The 22,789-nt window shown below is 34.0% G+C and overlaps 4 protein-coding genes across 4 annotated transcripts; 2 read left to right on the top strand and 2 right to left on the bottom strand.

Moving 5' to 3' along the window:
• Nucleotides 1-2,769: 2,769 nt before the first annotated feature.
• On the bottom strand, nt 2,770-5,119 carry LOC131004060 (cadmium-induced protein AS8-like). Its single transcript, XM_057930643.1, has 4 exons — nt 4,967-5,119; nt 4,273-4,519; nt 3,918-4,047; nt 2,770-3,182 (listed from the first exon to the last, which is right to left on the bottom strand). Exons 2-3 carry the CDS (start codon nt 4,511-4,513, stop codon nt 3,920-3,922), a joined length of 369 nt encoding a protein of 122 aa, XP_057786626.1. The 5' UTR covers nt 4,514-4,519; nt 4,967-5,119; the 3' UTR covers nt 2,770-3,182; nt 3,918-3,919.
• A 359-nt stretch (nt 5,120-5,478) lies between these two features.
• LOC131004061 (uncharacterized) lies at nt 5,479-7,931 on the top strand. Its single transcript, XM_057930644.1, has 5 exons — nt 5,479-5,919; nt 7,004-7,099; nt 7,178-7,226; nt 7,491-7,602; nt 7,748-7,931. The coding sequence occupies exons 1-4, from the start codon at nt 5,521-5,523 to the stop codon at nt 7,577-7,579; spliced, it is 633 nt and encodes a 210-aa protein (XP_057786627.1). The 5' UTR covers nt 5,479-5,520; the 3' UTR covers nt 7,580-7,602; nt 7,748-7,931.
• An 83-nt stretch (nt 7,932-8,014) lies between these two features.
• On the top strand, nt 8,015-9,070 carry LOC131004062 (protein PAM68, chloroplastic-like). The gene has a single exon (XM_057930645.1). It carries the CDS (start codon nt 8,253-8,255, stop codon nt 8,835-8,837), a length of 585 nt encoding a protein of 194 aa, XP_057786628.1. The 5' UTR covers nt 8,015-8,252; the 3' UTR covers nt 8,838-9,070.
• A 12,309-nt stretch (nt 9,071-21,379) lies between these two features.
• On the bottom strand, nt 21,380-22,491 carry LOC131004063 (putative 4-hydroxy-4-methyl-2-oxoglutarate aldolase 3). Its single transcript, XM_057930646.1, has 2 exons — nt 22,338-22,491; nt 21,380-22,099 (listed from the first exon to the last, which is right to left on the bottom strand). Exon 2 carries the CDS (start codon nt 22,088-22,090, stop codon nt 21,590-21,592), a length of 501 nt encoding a protein of 166 aa, XP_057786629.1. The 5' UTR covers nt 22,091-22,099; nt 22,338-22,491; the 3' UTR covers nt 21,380-21,589.
• Nucleotides 22,492-22,789: the final 298 nt, after the last annotated feature.

Below are 22,789 nucleotides of genomic sequence, written 5' to 3' on the forward strand. Positions count from 1 at the left end.
TGGCTAAGATTTTCTATTGAATTGTATTTTAAAGTTTTTGTAGATTTAATGTGTTAAATGACCTAATGCTCGTGTTAATTAACCTCATTTCTTTTAAGACTTTTTTGAAATGTTACAATTGCAATAAAATTTTAATATCAGGTGAATATATAAGTTACAACAAAAGCAAAGTCTATGAACTATTGTTGTAGACGTACTGATCTTCCGATCAAAAATAAATCGTAGCGGCATTCCAAGTTTCAAACTGACAATATTACAATTTGCAGACAACATCTTCAGATGAATTATAAATTATAACTTATGCAAGGCAAGAATTGATGCAAGGAAAAATGTTTAAATAAGAATTTTTCATTAAGATAAACCAAATGATATATCAACATCCTTCTTTTTTTAAGACAATTAATAAAAACGTAGGAAATTTTAGCTCTTTAAAAATTTAAGATGAGCATTATAACAATAAAAAAAACTAGTACAAGTCTAGAATACAAAAATCACTTTATCAACCAATAAGTTCATGTATCTTTTGATAGTATTTTTTAAAATTTATGTTAAAAATCAGAATTCATCCAAAGTTGATATATTTATATGCAAGTAATTATATGCCACATCAATAGTTGGCTGTGGTGAAGGTAGTTTTGATCAACATGGATTAATACCATCCTCATATAAGTGCATTATTCCATCCACACAATTAATTTTTTAAAACTCATGTCACCCCAAAATAAAGCTTATATGGTGGTCGGAAGGAGTATATCATATTATGAATTTCAAACTAATAGGAGTATATACAAAGAATTCTTAATAAATTGCCCGATAACCAAATTAGCAAGTTTTAAATGCACATTTAATGATTTTATAAATTATACAATGTGGTGCCACAATAATAATACTTACCTTGTGAGCTATCCTTTCCTACATATATCCTATTGTGGATCAGTTGAGGCGACTCATTTGACCAATCGTAGTATTGTAATTTATTATAAGATATAATATACAGAGTAATGATACGCTGTGCTCCTTAAATATTTCCATAATAACATTGACAATATCTTTATTTGTTTAAACTCAATTTAATTTACTTTGCATATAGGCAGCAGGCATATCCTGGTCTTACTTTCCATAATAATAGTAGAATGGTATACTAATTAATTATATTCGTTTCATTTTCTTATAAATTCTAATTACAAAGTTAAGGCTGAAGCAATTCATTGAAGAATCCTCTTCTCTCCTCTTGGCATAAATATTAAAATTACATATATAACGTGTATCAATTAGGGGAAGTTTTGAAGAAAGGATTATTTGACCACAATGAGGAATGTTTCTGCGCTCACAAATCTCATGTTTTTTGCCTTGGTTTTATGTAAGTTTTCGATCTAGTTCTTGTTATCAGCCTTATAAAATTCTTACCAATGATAATGTTGGTGTCATTAGTTTCAGTTTTGTCTTGGGTTAATTACATGAAAATACACCAATTTAGGCTAAAATTTATTTTTGAGGTGAACATTGAAAAGTTTAATTATATACGCTAACTTTATTAGTTGTTCAATTTTAACTTCAATGTCATTTCCCCCAATTGAAAAATGATACGGCGTCTCTGTAGCTCACCGGCACACCCCATTTGCTTCGTTGGACGACTAGTATCAACACCATCTTGGTCCCTTCTCCTTTAAAGTTGGTGTATTTTCATGACATCAGAGTCAAAATTGAACAATTAATAAAATCGGTGTATATAAATTCAACTTTTAAAATTAGCGTCAAAAATGAATTTTGATCTAAACTGTTGTATTTTAATGCAATCAACCCTTTTATCTTCTACGAGGAATTTCTAGGTAACTAGATAAGTGGATATCTTCACTTGTTGCCTCTAGCTTTATTTTGGGATTTTCCTATTTTAGTAGAATGAAGTGCATAATAAAACTAATATTTATCCAATAATATCGAATGTCGTATCTGTACACAGATATTCAAAGTTTAGTGATGGTGCATGCTCGACTTGCTAATCCTCCACTGCCCTCATTGGGTGAAGAAGCTGCTAATGCCCCTTCAAATTGTAAGTGTGTAAAAATACAACTTGTTCTTAACTATTACTCCCTCCGTCCACTAATTGTTGGCCTAGGAGGCAAAACACGGGTTTTAAGAAAAAAATGTATTTTTATTAATTGAGTGGAGAAAAGGATCCACAATTTACTAAAGTCAATGCAATTAGACCACAATTTATTAAAGGGACCCACAATTTTGATTAAAATATGAATATAAACTTACCCAAAATAGATAGGACATAAATTGGTGGACGAACCAAAAAGGCAAGTAGGCCAACAATTAGTGGACGGAGGGAGTATTATATCAACGTTTTTTTTTTTTTTTTTTTTTAAATTTGAAATATGACAGATGACACAAAAATGCAAGAAGTAAAGGTTGATGGGCGTCCTCCTCCAATATACCGGTGTGTGAGCATCTTGGGCGTATGTGGTAAGACACTATCTGAATTTCGATGCGTCCAACTCTGCAACGACTACTACTCAGGGGTGCACCCATCTTCTCGTTGCGACCGTTTTCCCGGAGCTACAGATGTGTTTTGTTATTGTGAGCATGATTGTAGGCAGAAATCCTAATCACTTTGCAAACGAAGTTTCATTATTGAAACAACACCCACACACATTGTAGACTACATGTAAACTTGAATTTAAGCCGATTGCAAGAAGCTTGGTTTGAGTGGTAGAGCATGATTGATAAAATAATCTAATTTAATCAAATGTTTGATTCATATGATTAGGCTGATTAGGCCCCTAATGGATAAAATCATCCTTCGATCATATCAATCTTATTTGTCTCATCCACCAAACCAAACGCCCTATATGTAGTTACACAGCAGAATAGGCATATGATATGATAACTCCACAAGAAAGATCAATATTTACAAAAACACATATACAAGCGGCTCGAGCATCAGGCCTAACTATAACTACAAAAATCACAATGTTTCAATGTGAACTCAAAAATTTGGATGTATTCTTTTCTCATCGTTATAGCAAATAAATGGAGGAAAGCCTCTTCTATCGTCAGGATAGAAGAATTTCGTCTGAAGATTGTTATACGCAAATAGAGTCTATTCGTGGAGCAGTTGTAGGAGCATACTGAAACGAGTAGTTCCCTTTATGGATCCTCTGGCCGACTCTATGGACCTGCAACAGATTCCCCAGTTCCTCAATGAGTGATGATAATACATATGGAATGGTAAGTAAACTAGTAACTGAAATTAGTCAAGAATTTTATAGTTTTCCTATGGTTGGCCAAGATTTGTTTTCTTCCAACACAATAATTGTGGTTAACTCTCTTCTCTCAGTATATTTTAAGATTTACCACCAAAAATGAGTGTCCATAAAGGGGCATCTGAGCACTCAGTAAAGATGGAGATATTACATCAAATTACTAGTTTATATGACTGAATGTGGACGTAATGACCACATCCACATGCTTCATTCACCAGAAATTTAGTATCATTTACATTCAAAACTGTCCAAATTTTCAAAGTGTTCATGGAGAAAATTCGATTGAGATACTCAAAGATCATGACTAAGCTTTATCTAATTAGCTGCTACTGCAAATTATGCTCTTTTTCCAAGTTCCAACCAGCACTCTGTTACTTCTTACTTCTATCTAAAGCTACAAAACCAAAAATTGAGCTGCAGAGTTTATTAATTGTCAAGCTTTACTTAGCATGCCAGAAGTGACAAAACTGGCAATATATAGGGCTCCGGATACATCAAAGATAAAGTCAAATATAAAAACCACCATCAGAATTAGAACAACCACACAATGCTCAGAGCATGGTGATGGTTGAGGGTACCGATTATCCATTTATCCAAGATATTAATATAGTAACAAAGCTTTCGAATAGAAAAGTCATGTTCACGTACCTCTATTCAGAGGGAAATAAGCCTCCACTGACTCTATGTAAACAATCAGTCACATGCTTAGTATGGGAAGCCAACATGCTTCTGACATCAGGTAAATCCCTAATGTTCTTCAAACTGTCAATTTTGGAACCTGAAAATGATGCACCCCAACTCTAGTTAGACTTCCATCTAAATGAACCTTTCTTTGCAACCAATAATGCTGAAATGAACATTAAAGAAGTAAGTAACTAAGCCTAAAGTGTTCAGTATAGAACTAAGTTCCATCATCTTCCACAAACATCATACTTCAAGTATATTCAAGTGTTCTTCCACAGAAATTTGCCAATAGGATGCAATCTTGAATTGAAAAACATACCACTAGGAGGGGCCCTAAATAGGTAATTAGCAGGAAGGCCAATGCCAACACCAAGAAAAGTGATCCCGACATTAAATCCAGCACCACAGCCGGCTCCAACGTAGCCAACAACCTCATGGCCAAAGCCGGGACCCCATCCTACACCGCAACCTATGCCTATTCCAATGCCCCAAAAGGCTCCGATTGTTGGATGCACTGGATTCCACCTCTCATGTCTCCTAAATAGACCCTTTATAATCATTTCTACCTGAAGATTCAAGCACAATTTGATAGATTCAGAAACTGTTTGTAATAAGTAGGTGTCATATCCACAAGTTACTACTAGAGCTACAAGATCCACCCATATAGGTTCTATAATCGCTTTCTACTTATCATCATATGAAAACTTTTATGCTATGAATTCGATCAATAAAGAAATTTAACAACAAAAAAGCCAAATACTGACTGCCAAAAAAAAAGGTTATACCACCATTTCATTTTCGCAAAGTGATATTCTTACATTTAAATCACATTTATTTACAAAACAATAAAAATAGCGTCCAATGTAGAAAATAACACATCAAACACCTTATGTAAACGAATAGTTAAAACTACATTTAAGAGGGGAGACTCGTATAAACAGCAGCACATATATACGAAAAATTAACGTGGAAAAATGGCATTCAATTTTTCTCACTATAATAAAGGGAAAAACCTGGAATTGCGCGCAATTCCGGTATTCGTGCGATTGAGCTGAGAGCAAGATTCAACTCTAGCTTGAGCCTTGAAGAGCATCGGCAAATAACGGATAAAATTTCCATTCACCGCGCACTTCGAATTTGAGGCTGAAATTGGTCCGAGAATGGTAAATGGGCCGAGTGCGGGGCCCAGTCTCGATGACATTATTGGAATCAAGTCAAGTATTTTCACATTAAGGTCAATTACATTTGCCCAAAGTGCGATATGAAGATAAATATTTTAAGTATATCTTTTGAAAATTTTAAATTATATATAAATGTGAATAGTTTCAAAATTTATAAATTGTAATAAAATATTAACAATATGATATTGATTTCATTGCTAAAAATTTTGCCTTTTTTTTAATACTATTTTTCTTTCAAAAATAAGATCATATTCGAGAAAATAATGGGGAAAAAAAAATTCTTGCGAGGCTTGTGCACTCTTTTCAAACTTAAAAAATTCCGCGCCACTATAAATGTCCCGCGCTCAACAAACTTCCCAAAATCAATAATTGAAAGACAACTAGAGATGAGAAAGAGATCGACGAGGAAATCATCAGCCGCTGAACTCCTGGTATCACCTCCTCCACCACCATCAGACACGGCGGCGACGAGGAGCCCATCGCCGAAGGAGTCTCCCGCAGGGCAGTTCGATTTCGATCTTAATGCATTCGCCGGTATCGCCTCGTCTTTGAAGAAGAAGAGCAACAAAAACGGCGTATCTGGCGCATCAGGTTCCAAGCGGATTCAGCCTACTGGATTCTCTCCATCGCCGCAGCGGTCGCTGAAAAATGTGAACACGATCGCTGATCTGAAGGACCTGGCGTCTTCTAATATAGCTTCCATTAAGCATCAGCTGGAGAGATCGCATTCTGAAATTTTGAAGGATATTGAGTCGTCAAATTGCCGTCTGCACAAACGCTACAAGGTTTTTTCCTCTCTCGCTATTTGTTTTTGGTAAACTGTGTAGATCGTGAATCCATTTACTTGGCAACTTTTGCTTTATCACTACACTAGGACGCTCAGGATATTGTATATCATTGACGAAATGCTATGAGATTTTTATTTCATTTCCTATTTCTGAAACACCTCGAGTTATGGATGTGTATTCATCTTTCATTATGGATATATATCAGTGATATCACACTCTGGCATAATGCTATACCTAATCGATGTACATCATATTTGTTTTATTTGTATAATTAGTTCTCGTCATCTATGATTAAACATTTGAGGATATAGTTAATTATCTATATATCTTATTCTTACTCCGGAACAAATTATGTAATCAGTTACTTGTTACAATTACTTGTTAAGAGTCTTTTTCTCTGAATTTCTGTATGCGTTGCAATCTCTCTGCTGCTAGTGTTTCGAATTTATACATGAGCTTGCTGTTGCCGAGCTTAGTGTTGCAAGATAAATACAAGTTCTGATCCAAATATGTCCTAGTCATTTATAATATCAACATTACGATTGAGTACTGTGTTACCAATTTGTAAAAATGTTGGAGAGCATATTGAAGTGCATAATATGTCATCTACATCCTAGACCAAGCTTGGAGCGTGAATCTTCTCTTGAAGAATTCTATGAGTGCAAATAGTTTGGTGTTGTGAAGAAAATGTATATACGCTGCATCATCTTTCTTGCTGCACTACTTGAATTTCGGACTCTTGGGAGAGAAACCACTTGTTTGATTTTAGATATTTTAACTTTAACCTTGACTTAACCGTTGTTATATTATCCAACTGCTTGAGTTAAATAAAAGAACGACTTAGATACTTCATTTGTTCTTAAAACACACATGCTAGAGCTAATAATGGGATAGATCTGTGTTGAGGTTTTACCATTATCAGTTGATCCAGATTCCAGACTCACGTTGTTTGGAGGCTTAGATCTTCGTATGTAGGACCTAGCACCTTCGACGTGCCAAAAGCTCAGTTATAATATTTTGTGCTTAAGTATCAGATTTTCTCTATCGTGAATGTGTGACTGCATATTTGTTGTTTGAACAGATTCAGACTCAAGAATGCCAGAGAGTCATGGATGAGGCAGAGAAAGAATATAAGAAGATGAATGATCGAATCAATGAAGTTAGAGAAGCAATGAAGGTGGGAACCTCCTTTCTTAGTTGGAGAAAAAATGTGTTCCTTGACATCCGTATGTCTAACCTATATAATCTGTTTCAGGCTTCATATGCTGTTTCTATAGCAGAAGCACAGGCCACTGCATCTCGGCGTAAGTTTGTTTCTCACTCTTTTACAAGAATTCATATGAAATCATCATCTAGCTACCTGAATACAACCCCTTTTTTTCATGGTGGAGTATGTATGTCTATCACAATTTTTGGATGCATCATGTAAGAAACATAACAATCTAGGCAGGCACTATTTTTCAGGTCTAGTATAACACTGATGCTTGCACTTTCGTGCAAAGCTTCATTTCGGTGAAGAACTATTAATTGCATATCTTACGGTATTTGTGTATATGTGAGTGTTTCAGTTTGTAAAACAACTATTCCCGAGCTAGCAAAAAGTTCTGAGAACAGCATTTCTTCACTCAAGAGGCGTTTTGGGATCTCATCGACTTGAGCTTGGCAGCTTGAAGTTCCTAGGTAAGAGAGGTCTTTACCGTTTGTTTTTTTGTGTAACAATTTGGCACAAGATCTTGTATCACAACATAGGAGCTGAGCTTTTGAGTTTATTAGATTAATAGTCGCAATTATATGCCTTAAGTTTGTGCTTATTGTCTTGCGGCAGGATTCAAATGCATAGATATATTACTGGAAATTGTGAAGAGAAGCCATCTGAGGGTTCTCTACTGCAGCAACTTGTATTACTGAGCTAGCTAAAACTATTCTTTTGTGATGGTTAATGAATCCACTTGGTATATGTGCAATTGATTATGACACAGAATGAGAATTAGATAGTTATTCATCTAAAAGCCATACTTGCACATGAAGTTTATACTACGACCTAAATTTGATATTACTACGTATTTTGAGTAGGATGAAATTTAAAATAGAAGTATGTAACACATTAGAAATTCAAAAGTATGGCTCTTGGCTGTAGGATAGGGGGGAAATTCCCACAAGGGAGACTGGGCTTTCATCTATCAAACAGAACTTCAAAATGTTTCAGGGGTACTTTAGTAAATAACTATACTCCTACAAGATAAGCTTCTTTCCGCTAACAAGAGGACTCCATCCCAACCAACCGTTCAAAATACATGTAGCTCAAAGAGAAAAACAGTTGGGATCAAATCATGGGAATCCATGCCTATGCAAGAGCGCCTTCTTTACCATTGCAACTCTCACTAACCTCAACCAAAAACACAGCCCAATTCCCAATTCCCAAAAACCAATACTCCCACCACTCAATCCACCTCAATCCAATCTCAGCCACTCTAAATTCGCCCAAAGGCTTCGGACCCGCCCCAAAGAAAGCCAGCAAATCCAAGAAACCAAACAAGAAATATGAAAGCGAAGACGAAGACGAAGAAGAGGAAGAGGAAGAGGAAGATGAGAGAGAAGAAGGCGTGATTCCGGAAATCGTGACGAATAGGATGATGAGCAGAATGGGACTGTCAGTTGGAATCCCACTTTTCATTGGGCTCTTATTCTTCCCCTTCTTCTACTATCTCAAGGTAGGGCTGAAAATTGATGTCCCCACATGGGTGCCCTTCATCGTGTCGTTTGTCTTCTTCGGGACTGCGCTTTTGGGGGTCAGTTATGGAATTGTGTCGGCCAGTTGGGATCCCTTGAGGGAAGGCTCCCTGCTCGGCTGGACTGAGGCTAAGAAGAATTGGCCTGTTTTCTGGCAGTCCATTTGGGGTGGGAACAAGAAATAGTAATTTCTTCCACTTTTTCCTCTGTTTCTTTCACTTTTGGTATCATGTGTTTTCTTTTCGGTTGATTTTGTATGCTGTTCAAGTTGATAGAATTAGATTAGATTTATTGCAAAATGCAGGAGAGGTTTGGAAGAAAAACAGTGAATGTGAGGATCATTATTCATTCATGGTTAAATTGAGATTCATTCATGGTTAAAGTTAAAGGAATGTCAAGGATTGGTGATTTCATGCTACTTAGCTGATCTTCACTTCTTCAGTACTAAAATTATAGGATCATAATTCTCAAAAAAAAAAAAAAAAAAAAGAAGAAATTATAGTGTCATTACGTTATCCAATTAGTTACTTTATTTTAGGGTAATTCTATTTGTAGCCCCCATTTTACTCGGTATAAGTATAACCTTTTATTTTAAAATAATAATATAAATAAATAAGAATGTACCATTATATCCTTATAACCCTCAATTTTATTATAATAAGTTAAACTCTAAAAGGTAGATCTGTATAGCCCTCCGCAGCTCTGCTAACCGTTGATCTGTGCAAAAGTTTTGCAGATTTATCTGATCTGAGAAGAAGATGAAATACAACAATTAATATCACTGCAAAAAATCATAAGCAGACATGAAAAAGCTTCATCTCTCCCCCAAAAGAAACAACGCACACAACAACACTTCCTATGCTTTCCCAAATTGAAACCCAATTCCTATGTCAAATAGCCCCTTCAATTTTTTCGTCTCTTTTTCCTCAAAAAAAAAATTCGTCTCTTCAATCCAAAATAAATGCGAATTTTGGAACCACAACTCTCTCCTTCTCGCCCGCAAAATCCCTAGCATCGATGGCCGACGACAACGAGTCATACTTGTACGACCAACCTGCGCTGCTGGAGAATATGTTTTGTTTGTTTTCTGTGTTCATTTATCTAATTTGGCTTCACATCTCCCCCAAATTCCAACGATTTCTACCAAATACTAATTCAACTAAACATAAAAAATCATCAATACAATCTACGAGAATCGCGTTAATGGCTCCGACGCCGTCAATTGCCTCATACGGCGACGCGTCGGTGAGAAGACCGTTTACCGTGCTATTTGTATGTCTCGGCAACATCAGTCGGAGCCGGGCAGGTGAAGGCTTTTTCCAGAACTTCGTTAAATAGGAGGCATTGATTCAAAGTGGCTGTACAGAGTAAAATGTAAAATGGGGGTTATATAGATCAATCATATTTTTAGAGATTAATTTATAAGGATATAATGGTACATTCTTATTTATTTATATTATTATTTTAAAATAAGAGGCTGTATAGAGTAAAATGGGCGCTACAAATAGAATCTCCCTTTATTTTATTATAGAAGAAAGCCCAATCAATAAACAACAGCCCAACTCTCTAAATGTCTCTAGAAGAAAGCCCAATCAATAAATAATGGGGCTTGTTATCAATTTGGAGACGAGTAATTCTTACTCTCTAATCTCTATAGCCCCTTTTTAAATTATAGTAATAAAATAAAAATAAATATACCATTTTTTCCCTAGCATCTAAATTACATAAACATTCGCCGTTGTATTCCCAAAAATATGAGATACTCCCTCCGTCCCACGAATCTTGACACGTTTTCCTTTTTGGGCCGTCCCACGAATCTTGACACGTTTCCTTTTTGGGTAATAATTATTACCTTCTCTCTCCTACTTTATCACATTTATTATATTATCTCTCATACTTTATCACTTTTATTACATTCTCTCTCCTACTTTATCAATTTTATACTTTATTAATTACACACTTAAAACACTAATCTACAACTCCTTAATTCTCGTGCCGAACCCAAACGTGTCAAGACTCGCGGGACGGAGGGAGTATAAAATTTAGAAAGAAGAAACAAAAAAAAGGTAAAACCTTCCTTTTTTTATAGCCTCAATCTATTCTTCCTCACAAAATAAAAAATTCTAGGAAACAGAAAAAACCCCTTCAAATTGTGTTGATATATGGATGGGTTTCCCAATGAATAATTACAATGGTGAATTAACAATTTTCATTAGCCGAAGTTCATTTTCTCATCTATCAATGGCTGAAAGTAGGGCTGGGAATTTCGGGTTCGGGTAATCGGGTACCCGATACCCGACCCGAAAAAATCGGGTATTAGGGTACCCGATACCCGAGTTTTTCGGGATCGGGTGCGGGTTCGGGTAGTTCGGGGACAAAATAATCGGGTATCGGGTATACCCGATCGGGTATCGGGTATACCCGAATTACCCGATTATTTTTAATTAATAAATTTAAAATTATTTAATTAAATTAATTATTAAATATGAATTCTAAATTTCTAATTTCTAAATGACTAAGTCTAAAACAGTAAAACTCCCCAGCCCTAAAAATTAAAATTTTCGGATCCTCTCCCCGCCCCCTGTTCGGATTCATCCCTCCCAAACCCAATTCCCAACTCGCCCCTGGTCCCAGCCCGTCGGCGCCGGCCCTAACCTCTCGGCCGCCCCACTCGCCCCTCGCCCCTCGCCAGCCCGGCGTCGGCTCCATTCGCCCCTGCAAGCCCCTCGCCCCTGCAGCCGTGCAGCAGCCGTTCGCCGCCGCAGGTGCAGCAGCCGTTCGCCGCCGCAGGTGCAGGTGCAGCCTCCGAGCTCCGACAGCGTTGACAGACAGGTGAGCTTCTTCTTCTTCTTCTTCTTCTTCTTTTTTTTTTTTGTTTTTTTAATGCAAATTTCGAATTTACATTTTCATTTTTTTTTAAAAAAAATAGGGTATTTTCGGGTATTTCGGGTAATTCGGGTACCCTATTACCCGAATCGGGTAATTCGGGTACCCGATTACCCGAAATACCCGATTTACACGATTGTCTTGAAAGAGGATGTTTTGACCGGGTAATTTCGGGTACCCGATTACCCGACTCGGGTACCCGAGTCGGGTATTAGGGTACCCGATTTCAAAATCGGGGTCGGGTTCGGGTAGTGATTTTAGGATGTTTTCGGGTTCGGGTACCCGATTTTTTCGGGTAGGGTACCCGAACCCGACCCGATTCCCAGCCCTAGCTGAAAGTGTGCGGCATTTTTCTCACTTTTTTGTGGGGATGTCAATCGGACCAGTCCATCGGGTTTTCGGGCTAGCCCTATCGGGTGTCGGGTTAATCGGATGCGAGCTAATCGGATTGAAAAATTTTTCGGGTTGTAAATCTCCAACCCTAACCCTAAACGTTTGGGTTTCGGGCTAGCCCATCGGGCTAATCAAGTTAAAGGTATAAAAATAAAATTATCATTTGTATTCTATTATTTTTAATGATCTAATGTATAATATATAAAATATACATAGATATTAAAGATATAAATTATATAGCAAAGCATGAAATGCAAAAATATAATATATTCAAGATTACATAATATATAAAATAAGTTTTTTTAGACTATATAAAATAAGTTAATAACAATAAAATGTTCAACTTTATTAAAAAAATAAAAATAAAATATTCAACAATAGTTTGAAATTAAAGAAAAAAAGCATCTCAAAAAAAATCTCAAACCCTAAAAGCCTAAACTATAATGTATTTTAAAATTCATTTTTAAAAAAAATTGTAGCCCAACGGGCTGGCCCGACAACCCGACGGGTTGGCCTGCTTCAACCCGTCAGCCCGAACGGGCTAGCCCGATTTATAATCGGGTTGTGATTTTTCAACTCTAACCCTCTAATTTTATCGGATTATTCGGGTCGGTCCATGGGTTTCGGGCTGGATTGATATCCCTACTTTTTTGTATTGTCAACCATTTTGCATGTATTGCAGGAGAATTGGCTAATTTGAATCACTTTAATTTATTTGTACTTTGTGTACTAACGGGTGTTGTTGTTCATGACATTGACAAATTGTGTGAGTATATACTTAATTAAGAATATTATTGAATTTCATGGAAGAATACAATTACAAGGAAATAGAAGCAAAAGATGTCGTCTTTGAGGTTGTGTTATGTGCACTGAACAAAGTATCGTCTCTCTTTCTCTCTACTGCTTGGATATTTGTTTACATGATTTTTTATTTTCTTCATTTCGTTTCTTAAAAAAAAAATTTTGTAAAGGAGAAGAATTATTTTGTAAAGGGGAAGAATATATATTGAGACTATAGGAACACATTCTAATGAATTTTATATTTTTTTAGTTCGGATTTTAGATTTCATATTTTTATTTTTCGACTTGTAGATTTCATATTTTTGATAATATGGTGGCTATGAGTTTGACGTTTCTCTTCATCCGTATTTTGGAGTTCATATTTTTAAAATACAGTGGCTATGAGCTATGAGGATTTATCAGAAATTTAATTTTAAAATTATGGATGTATATATTATTATTTTTGAAAAAGCTATATTGAAAAGTAAAACGGAGGCAATAATAGAATTATCCACGGGAAACCCCATTGTATCTGAAAAGGTTCACTGCAGTCGATCCAATAGAAATACCATATGAAATAATAATGTAGTTATAGTTATAACAAGATTTAGTTTTTATTACCCATGTAATCTTTTTTATAATTAAAAAAAATGGGTTTAGCCTATGTGGCATATTTAAAATATCATCATTTTAAAAGTTTTCTATTCTTCTTCATTTTTATTTATTCACAAGTCATATTTTTTGGGGTAGGCTACCATGAGAGCACATCTTAAAATAAAAAATAAGAGCAATTTTTAATGTATGAATTTTATGTAGAATACGTATGAATTTGCTGTATAAAGGTATGAATTGTGAAAAATAAATTTTTGCTACCTTTGAGATTCGAATTCAGGACCATAAATTCATCCAACAGGATTACGAATCAACTGTAGATCTTGATGATCTAAGGGCTGAAAATGCTTCTTATTTTATATCTTAAGAAATGCTCTTATTTTAGCTCTTTCCCATATCATTTTATCACAAATCAAACTCCATATCTTGACTAAAGACTATATAAATACTTGTGTAGTATCTCATCTTTTGTATAATTGCACCATTAATTTAATTTGGTCAATTAATTTTTAGTTGGACAAATAAATAGATACATATATTTTAAAAAATAAATTAATTTATCTAATATTACTTTGGCCAATAATTAAATTTATTGAATAATGTTAATTTATATAAATTTGATTTTTCTTATGTTATTTATATTTTATTAATTCTATAATTCAACATTAAGCTTTACGGTATTTTAGCAAATTTAAAATTTATATAAAACATGCTTATATAATTAAAATGATGAAATTTGAATCTCATATAATTTTTATGATACTTTTTTACTCCTTCTGTTCAACTATAAGTGAGACTTTTATTTGGCACATGAATTAAAAAAAAAGTGTATTTTGTGTGTAAGTGAAAAAGTGAAAAAATATTTAAAGGGTTAAACTTTTATTCAAAACGGAAAGAGTCTCACTGATGGTGGGACACCCAAAATAGAAAGTGTTCTAATTGGAGGAAAATGTACTGGAATAACGGAGATGAGTTTGTAGAAATAGATATCTTGTTTAGAGTTGGAGACTTGAGTAATCTTTTGTGTGGATTTGTTAAAGTGCACGTTTTTGGTATTTTCAGATCTAAATATTGTTGACTAACTTAATTAGTGCTCCGCCGATGGATTCACTTTCGGAAGAAAATATTAGACATTTGAGGAATCATCTCTCCCTTCTTCTGGGTTGACATAATGTTCTTAAATTCACAACTAGATTTATTAATTCACAACTTAATGTTTTTGAATTCATAACTAGATTTATGAATTCACAACTAAAACTATAATTCATAATCAGCTCGATGAATTCACAACTGAATCGTTAGTGTTGGTTGTGAATTCCGGTTTTAATGTTCAAATTCACAACTAGTTGTTTTGGTTGTGAATTCAAACATTAAAATTCAAATTAACGACTACTTGAATTCACAACCAAAATAAATTTTTCTGGTTGTGAATCCGAGTTTTAAAACTCGAATTTACAACTAGTTGTTTTAGTTGTGAATTCAAATTTTCAAATTCAAATTCACGACTACTTGAAAATACGACCAAAAGGTTGTGAATTCAACTGGTTGTGAAATGCACAAATTTTTTAAAGGTAGTGTTTAAATTTTTATATGCAAGGGTAAAATGGTAAGTATGAGTATTTTTTAAGTTTTTATTTTAGTGGGTAATTTTTAAGTTTACTAAAAAAATAGGTTATTTTCAAAATCCACTCTAACTTAAAGCAATAAAATCTATACTATATTAAAACTGCAATTTTCAATTGGAAATCAATTGCAAAATCAAGTGGCAATTTTGTAGTCTTAATGAAATTGAAGATTTATTTGTAAACTATATTTTTTCTTCTTATTTCTTTTTTCTTTATCTTTTTTTTTCTATTTTATTTTTTTCTAAAATTAAGAAATTCGACTAATTATAAAATATTTAATATGTATATCAAATTAAAGATCACAATAAGAGCTTAAATTTGATATATTTTATGTAATTATTTAATTTAATACTCCCTCCGTCCCTGAAATAAGTTCCTCTTTTTCCATTTTGGGACGTCCCCCAAATAAGTTCCTCTTTTTTTCTTTCTACTTTTGGACAACTACCCCACCACTAATAATACTTTATTTATTCTTACTTTTCACTTTTTCACCACTCCCAATACTAATTATACCACTTTTTCACCTTTTCACCACTCCCAATATTAATTATAACATATTTTTCTCCACTATCAATACACTTTACCATTTTCCTTAAAACCCGTGCCGTCCCCAAAGAGGAACTAATTTTGGGGACGGAGGGAGTATTCAATTTGAAAATTAACTAATAGTTAAGTAATTGAAGGAGAATTTTTATAAATGTATACATGTAATTTGTAATTTTAAGAATAATTTAATATTCAGTTAATTAAATGAGATTATTGAATTAGTGTGCTTAAAATGACGTCTTTTTGGGGGGGGTTATTGTCATAAAATACACGTAGTTTGCTAATTTTCTGATTTATAACATGACTTTAAAATTTGGCAAAAAAATACATCAATTTTAAATTCAATCTTAATTTTAACATAATTTGAATTTATGAAAAATAAAGATCTATGTGGCATATTATTTTTTATTTTAAATCTAGATGGCATATTAATATTTGTTTTAAATCTATGTGGCAAATCCACATACACAAACACACACTGATACACACACCACATACACACAAACACACACCACACACACACACACAAACACGAACACACACCACACACACACTCACAGAGACGCCGCCGCCCCCTCTCTCTCGGCGCTCCTGCCGCCGCCGGCTCGACGGCGGTGCCGTCGTCGGAGCGGTGTCTCCTCCCTTCGTTCTATCTCTCCTCCCTCATCTCTCGTTCTCTCTCTCCTCCCTCAGTTGGAAATAGGTTGGAGCTTAAAAAAATTACATCGACCCTGATTTGGAGAGCTCCTTTATCGCCAGAAAATAGAGCAAGAGCGAGGTGGGTTATCGGTGAGAAAGAAGGCTCCGATTTGGGGCGGCCGATTTGGGGATCTAAGGGTTTTAGGCGGTGGCTCTAATTCGATTTGGGGCGGCCGATTTGGGGATAGAGCTGATCTTCGCCGAAGTTCACGGAGAGGGAGCTCAAGTTTTCAGGCGGCGGTCGGCGACTACTCTTGTCTGTGGAGGGAGCGGCGCCGCCACTGCTTGTGTGTGGGTGTTTTGTATTCAGGGGAAACGAAGGGAGAGCTGAGAGACGAGAAATGAGGGAGGAGAGATAGAACGAAGGGAGGAGACGCCGCTCCGGCGAGGGCACGGCCGTCGAGCCGGCGGCGGCAGGAGCGCCGAGAGAGAGGGGGCGGGCGGCGTCTCTGTGAGTGTGTGTGTGGTGTGTGTTCGTGTTTGTGTGTGTGTGGTATGTGTGAGTCAGTGTGTATGTGGTGTGTGTGTGTCAGTGTGTGTTTGTGTATGTGGATTTGCCACATAAATTTAAAACAAATATTAATATGCCATCTAGATTTAAAATAAAAAAATAATATGCCACATAGATCTTTATTTTTCATAAATTCAAACTATGTTAAAATTAAGATTGAATTTAAAATTGATGTATTTTTTGGCCAAATTTTAAAGTCATGTTATAAATCAGAAAATTAGCAAACTATGTGTATTTTATGGCAATAATCCCTTTTTTTTATCAAGAAAAATTCATTAAAATAAAGCTGGTACCAGAGATACCAAATTACCGTTCTTTACACAACAAGATAAGCAAATCGTTGGAGCACCAAGAAGAGAAGCACATTTCCATATTTAAAATCCCAAAGATTTTGTTTCAGCATCACAATCTTGCTTTTACCTCCATAACAATGTTATAATATGTTATAAATAAATTTTAATACAAAATAAATAAAAATACATAATTTGATCATTTTAAAAGGCTAATACGGTTCTAATTTCAAGTAAAATATTACATTTTAAAGAAAAATGTATTGTTTATAAATATAATTTTTTATGTATTACAATTTAAAATTATCATAATTTACTAATTATAAATTTAATTTTATATATTATATATCGAATTAAAGATTATTTCATAAGCTTTTATTCAAGATATACATTGCATATTTTATTTAACATATAATTACTTTAAAATTAAATTCTATCTTCTTTTTTTTTGGGAGAGTTGGGGAGGGGGAGCATTGGGGTTTGATATGAAATTCTATCTATAAAATAAGAAAAGTAGAAGATATAAATAATGCACCACACAATTTAATTTGGCGGTTTGCATTCCATAAGTTGTCGGCGCTTTGCATTCCATAAATTGTCGGCAGGTTTTTTATGTGGATGAATATATTTGAATTTAATTTTTAACATACAATTAATTGAACATAAAATTTATAAAATAAGAAAAGTAGAAGATATAAATAACGTGGTACTATAATGGACCAAACAAATTAATTTGGTGGTTTGCATTCCATGTTGTCGGCAGATTTTTTAAGTGGATGAATATATTTGAATTTGATTTTTATTTTTTAATTACTGATTTTTTTCCATTCTAATTTTACCTTTTAAATTAAATTTATTTTCACACAATTTTCTTTTAATATATATATATATATATATATATATATATATATATATATATATAGATAGATAGATAGATAGATAGATAGATAGATAGATAGATTTTTTCTTCTTATTTCTTTTATCTTTATCTTTTTTATATATTTTATTTCTTTCTAAAATTATGAAATTTGACTAATTATAAAATATTTAATATGCATATCAAACTAAAAATCACAATAAGAGCTTTAATTTGATATATTTTATATAAATATTTAATTTAAAATTTAAAAGTTATATTTATTAAAAATTAGAATTTTAAAACATTCTATCTCCTCTCTTATTTTTTTTTTCAATAAATCTATTTTTCATTTATTTTTTATTTATATTTATATTTTTGAAACTTGTACTTATCTTATTTACCTTTTTATAATATCAATTTTTATGTGAGAATGCATCTTTTTATACCAAAGCATAAAACATAGAAGTTTTTTTATAATCATCCATAAGAGTATAAGTTTTTAATACCAAAATCAATAAAAAGACTAAAACACCCCCTAAATAAAAGAGTATAAGTTACAGCTTGCACATGACCGTGTCTTGCCAATTGCCATCGTGTATAAGCCGTAACTTATATTTTTTAATTTCTTTTAACTTATTAATATTTAGTAAGGGTAATGTAGTAATTTAATACATTTCGGTATAAAAAACTTATACTCTTATGAATGTGTGTAAAAAACTTATACATTTTATTATGTGGTATCTAAAAAGATTTCCCTTTTTTTATTATTATGAATTTTTCTTAATTTTTTTTATCAATATTCAGCTCAAATATATTTAATTAAAATTAATTTTTTATTATATTTATAAATATGATAACTGAGTCAATATCAATTTTTATAAATATAGAACATAAAAAAAATCACATTACAAGGTGCAAATACTAGTTAAAAACTAAACACAAAAATTTTGGTACAACTGGGTGTACAGTACAATCGGGTTGACCCGCAACCAAAATAGTATCATTTCCACGGTTCGAGTCAGTATCCAAGTTTGAATTAGAATACGGGACATAGTTTGAGTGTGGGTGCAACCCGATTGTACGGTACACCCGATTATATCCAAGATCACCTCAAAACTAAAATACCAAACTCGACAATGCAATTATCCAGCTATGCAATTTCGAGAGCCTCAAATTATGTACTTTTTTATATAAAATTATATATATATTTTTAGAATTACAAGAGACATCTAGTATATAATCAAATCAATAATCCGCACGCAGGTGAGACCTCTACACCACACAAATGGAGACGAATCCACGGCTCCCAGTATGGGGGCACGTGCCCCCACAACATTTTCTATATAGATTAATTAGATATGTATATTTATATAAATTTTATTATATCTTATTATTGGCAATCTCAAAATTTTGTAATTATAATATATATTTTCATTAATTATAATAAATTTTTTTTATAAAACTCCGTAATCCCAGAATCATGTGATTATAAAATTATAATGTCTTTATTATTTTTTTATAAATTTTTATTAATTATATTTTATAAATTTTAATATATTAATTATGAATTCTGTAATCGCAAAATTCTGTAATTATAAATTTTATTATATTTTATATAATAAATTTTTATTGTTGTAGATTTCAATTATAATAGACTTGAATTATTATATACTCCCTCCGTCCGGCAAAAGTATGAAACTTTAATTGGGTACGAGATTTAATAAAATTTGTGATAATGTTGATGTAGTGGAGAAAGGGTCCTATCACTTTATGAGATGTGTGGTTGAAATTGGATTTAGGGTGAATTTTTTGTAAATAAAAAGTGTTTGTAAGGATAAATTTAAAAATGGATGGTGGGACCATTGCTTAAAAAGAAAAGTGAAATAATATTTGCGGACGTCTAGTATAGTAATTGTGACATATTTTTTGCGGACGGAGGGAGTAGTATTTTTTTCAAAGTGTGTAGTTTTTTTAACATATTTTATATATAGTTATTTTGTGCCCCCATGACAAAAAAAATTTGGATCCGTCCCTGTACACAAAGATAGGAAAATAATCGCATGTAGTCGTAACATTATCCACACAAAAATGAAAAAACTACCCGTACGTAGGCGGGATTGAACCCAAAACCTCTCACAAAGAAGAGTTTTTGAGTACTACGGTTAAACAAATAGTTCTTCACAATTCCACGAACGAAGACAACTCGAATTCAACATTTGTTACAAAAGTTAAAGCACCCTAAAACCAAAAATATATATGTACAAATTTTAGAAACACATTGCGCACATAGCTAATGAGCAGATGCGATACTATAAAATTTCTCACTGACGTTGGGATCCGGCACGTGAAGAGCAAGGACGCAATCGCCACCTTCACCAACGCCCAAGTCAGCAACTCTTCACTCCGAGAGCCCACCTTCCCTCCAACCACCACCACAGCCAGGGCCGGTTCTGTATCTCACAGGGCCCTAAGCAAAAATTAAAAAATGGGCCCTTATAAAAAAAATTTATATCGACGAAACAACAATAATATATTAACATAAATTTTTTCAGCCAATTATTCAAAAGAGTTTTCAATCAAAAGAGAATAAAAGATAAGTTACTAAGAATTCAACACTAACGGTATGATCTAAATGACAAAAAGAACTTTCATAAGACGAAGCTATGTAAAAATATACCTTGGTTCACCATAGCAACAATATTGAATGCAATCTGTCCCCACAATATCTAACCAAACCACAATTTCTTGTATATCTAGCACAGTATCACGCACCATCTTAAAAACTTAAAATTGGAGAAAATAGCAGTTCTCTAACTCTGTTATATTCAGACTTCACGCACACGCCTATTCCTAATTTGTTTTTATGGAACATGTCTGTTCCTAAAGGATTTAGGTTATTAGGATTTAAGTTAATAATTGTTAAATTAATGGGCCTCCAAAAGTGGGCCTCAATTAATAGCTTTTTGATTCAGTTTTTTTTAGAATGCCTTTTCCATTACTGTATATATATATTTTTGGAATACTATTTATTAAACAAAAATAATTTATATATATAATGGGCCCCTAAAAATTTGGGGCCCTATGCGACAGCATGTTGAGCATGCCCTCAGGTACGGGCCTGACCACAGCGCCGCCGCCATCTTCGCCGGCGGGCGTAGTACTCTCGACACTCAACACTTCAATCAAAATCCATCTAACCGGTGCGGCCAGATTATTTGGCCGGGTGTGGCTAGATGATCTAAGCGCCTGCTAAATAGACTATTAAACGATAGCTGTTAAATCATTCTTTTTTTTATTACACATTTCTGACACAATCGTATTCATGTAAGACTTTAAAAAAAAAAGCCATCGTATTTAAATTCGTCCACTTAATTTAGGCATACAATATTTATGTTCATAAAAGGTAAATATCATTTTTTGACCAATCGTTTAAGCTTTTTTTGAAAAATATCCCAACCTAAAGCTAATAAAATTGCATTATTCTTTTTTTGTTTGTGACCCATAAAGAAAATTCAACAATTGGAAATTGATGGACATTCACCTCATCAATACACAGTCTCAATTCGCTACATGGAAGTTTTTGGACATCAAATTGAAAATATATACTAATTCACTGATCACATTAATTGAATTACATTTTTATTACAGAAAAAGGGTTCACAACACACCAAATTGAAAATACGAGGTAAGTTGGAAATAGAAACAGTTGGTAATGATGTAGAAGAAAAGAAAGTAGCTAGATAGAGAGTTCCCCTTTGGAAATGAGGATGCCATCAGCATCTGCATACAACCACTCCCCATCGTGAATTAGGGTTCCTGCAATAGTAATGGGCACGTGCTTTTCGCCGGTGCCCTTTTTGAATGGTTTCCGGGGATGCGACGCCAACGCCCTTACACCAATGGCACAGCCGTTGATGTCATCTACATCTCGTATACAGCCATTGACGACAATCCCAGCCCAACCCATGTCATGAGCCAACTGCGCCAGAACTCCACCCAGCAACGCAGACCTCATGCTTCCTCCCCCATCTATCACAAGAACTCTGCCTTTTCCTTTCGTTGCAAGAAGCTCCCTCACCAACACATTGTCTTCCAACACCTTCACAGTCACAATCTCACCGGAGAATGCGCGGCATTGCCCGTACATCTGGAAAACAGGCGGAAGGATTCGGAGATCGCCGCTTGGCAGCAGCGCCGCATTCGTGTCGCAAACATCGGCAGTTGCCAACGAACCCATATGTCTTGTCTTCATCAAAGCATGCCCATAAATAGAAACAATAATAAAAACCCGTCTCATCTTTTAAGGTATGAGAAAATGAAGGATAAGAAAAGTGTGCATGAGAATTAATGTTTCTTTTAGAATGTAGTAACGGAATAAAGCAAATTATGACATGGGAATAAAATCCGTGAAATTGAAAGCGAGTTAATTTGAGCTAAAATCACATGCTACATTGTGAAATTGAAGTGGGGTTGAAGTTTTTTACCGGTCGAGGAGAAATCGCAGCATCCACCGATGGAAATTAAATTGTGAAAGCGCAGCAGATCTAAGATAATGAGTTGCTATATATTCTTGTCCGTCGCAGTTGATGTTGCATCAGCCTGACATCATTCCAAACATTCAAAATCGTCTCGTCTTCTCGTTGGCTGTGGCATGACGTATGCGCGCGTAAATATTCTTGCCAAGTTATGCTAAGCAATTGTAGCCACCCACAAATCACTTAAATAGAAAAAAAAAATTAATTTATTTAGTTTATTTTTTAAATAAAAATAAGATTTAATTATTTTATTGTATTATGGGTTAATGCCGTGAAAAATCATGAACTTTGGTCGGATTTCCAAACTTTCCATGAATTTTTTTTTTTTATCAAAAATTCCATGAATTTAATGGTCTGAACAATTTTTCCATGATTTTCAAAAATTCCCATATTAAGTGCTG

Source organism: Salvia miltiorrhiza, unplaced genomic scaffold, assembly GCF_028751815.1.
Source record: "Salvia miltiorrhiza cultivar Shanhuang (shh) unplaced genomic scaffold, IMPLAD_Smil_shh original_scaffold_306, whole genome shotgun sequence".
Taxonomy (NCBI): Eukaryota; Viridiplantae; Streptophyta; class Magnoliopsida; order Lamiales; family Lamiaceae; genus Salvia; species Salvia miltiorrhiza.

Excerpts from the sequence above, each read along its gene's own strand:
- LOC131004060 (XM_057930643.1), bottom strand. The coding sequence starts at position 4,513 with ATGATTATAAAGGGTCTATTTAGGAGACATGAGAGGTGGAATCCAGTG. Across the intron at positions 4,048-4,272 it reads ATTTAGGGCCCCTCCTAGTG|GTTCCAAAATTGACAGTTTG; the intron begins GTATGTTTTTCA and ends CATCATTTTCAG.
- LOC131004061 (XM_057930644.1), top strand. The coding sequence starts at position 5,521 with ATGAGAAAGAGATCGACGAGGAAATCATCAGCCGCTGAACTCCTGGTA. Across the intron at positions 5,920-7,003 it reads GTCTGCACAAACGCTACAAG|ATTCAGACTCAAGAATGCCA; the intron begins GTTTTTTCCTCT and ends TTGTTTGAACAG. Across the intron at positions 7,227-7,490 it reads ACAGGCCACTGCATCTCGGC|TTTGTAAAACAACTATTCCC; the intron begins GTAAGTTTGTTT and ends TGAGTGTTTCAG.
- LOC131004063 (XM_057930646.1), bottom strand. The coding sequence starts at position 22,090 with ATGGGTTCGTTGGCAACTGCCGATGTTTGCGACACGAATGCGGCGCTG.
- LOC131004062 (XM_057930645.1), top strand. The coding sequence starts at position 8,253 with ATGGGAATCCATGCCTATGCAAGAGCGCCTTCTTTACCATTGCAACTC.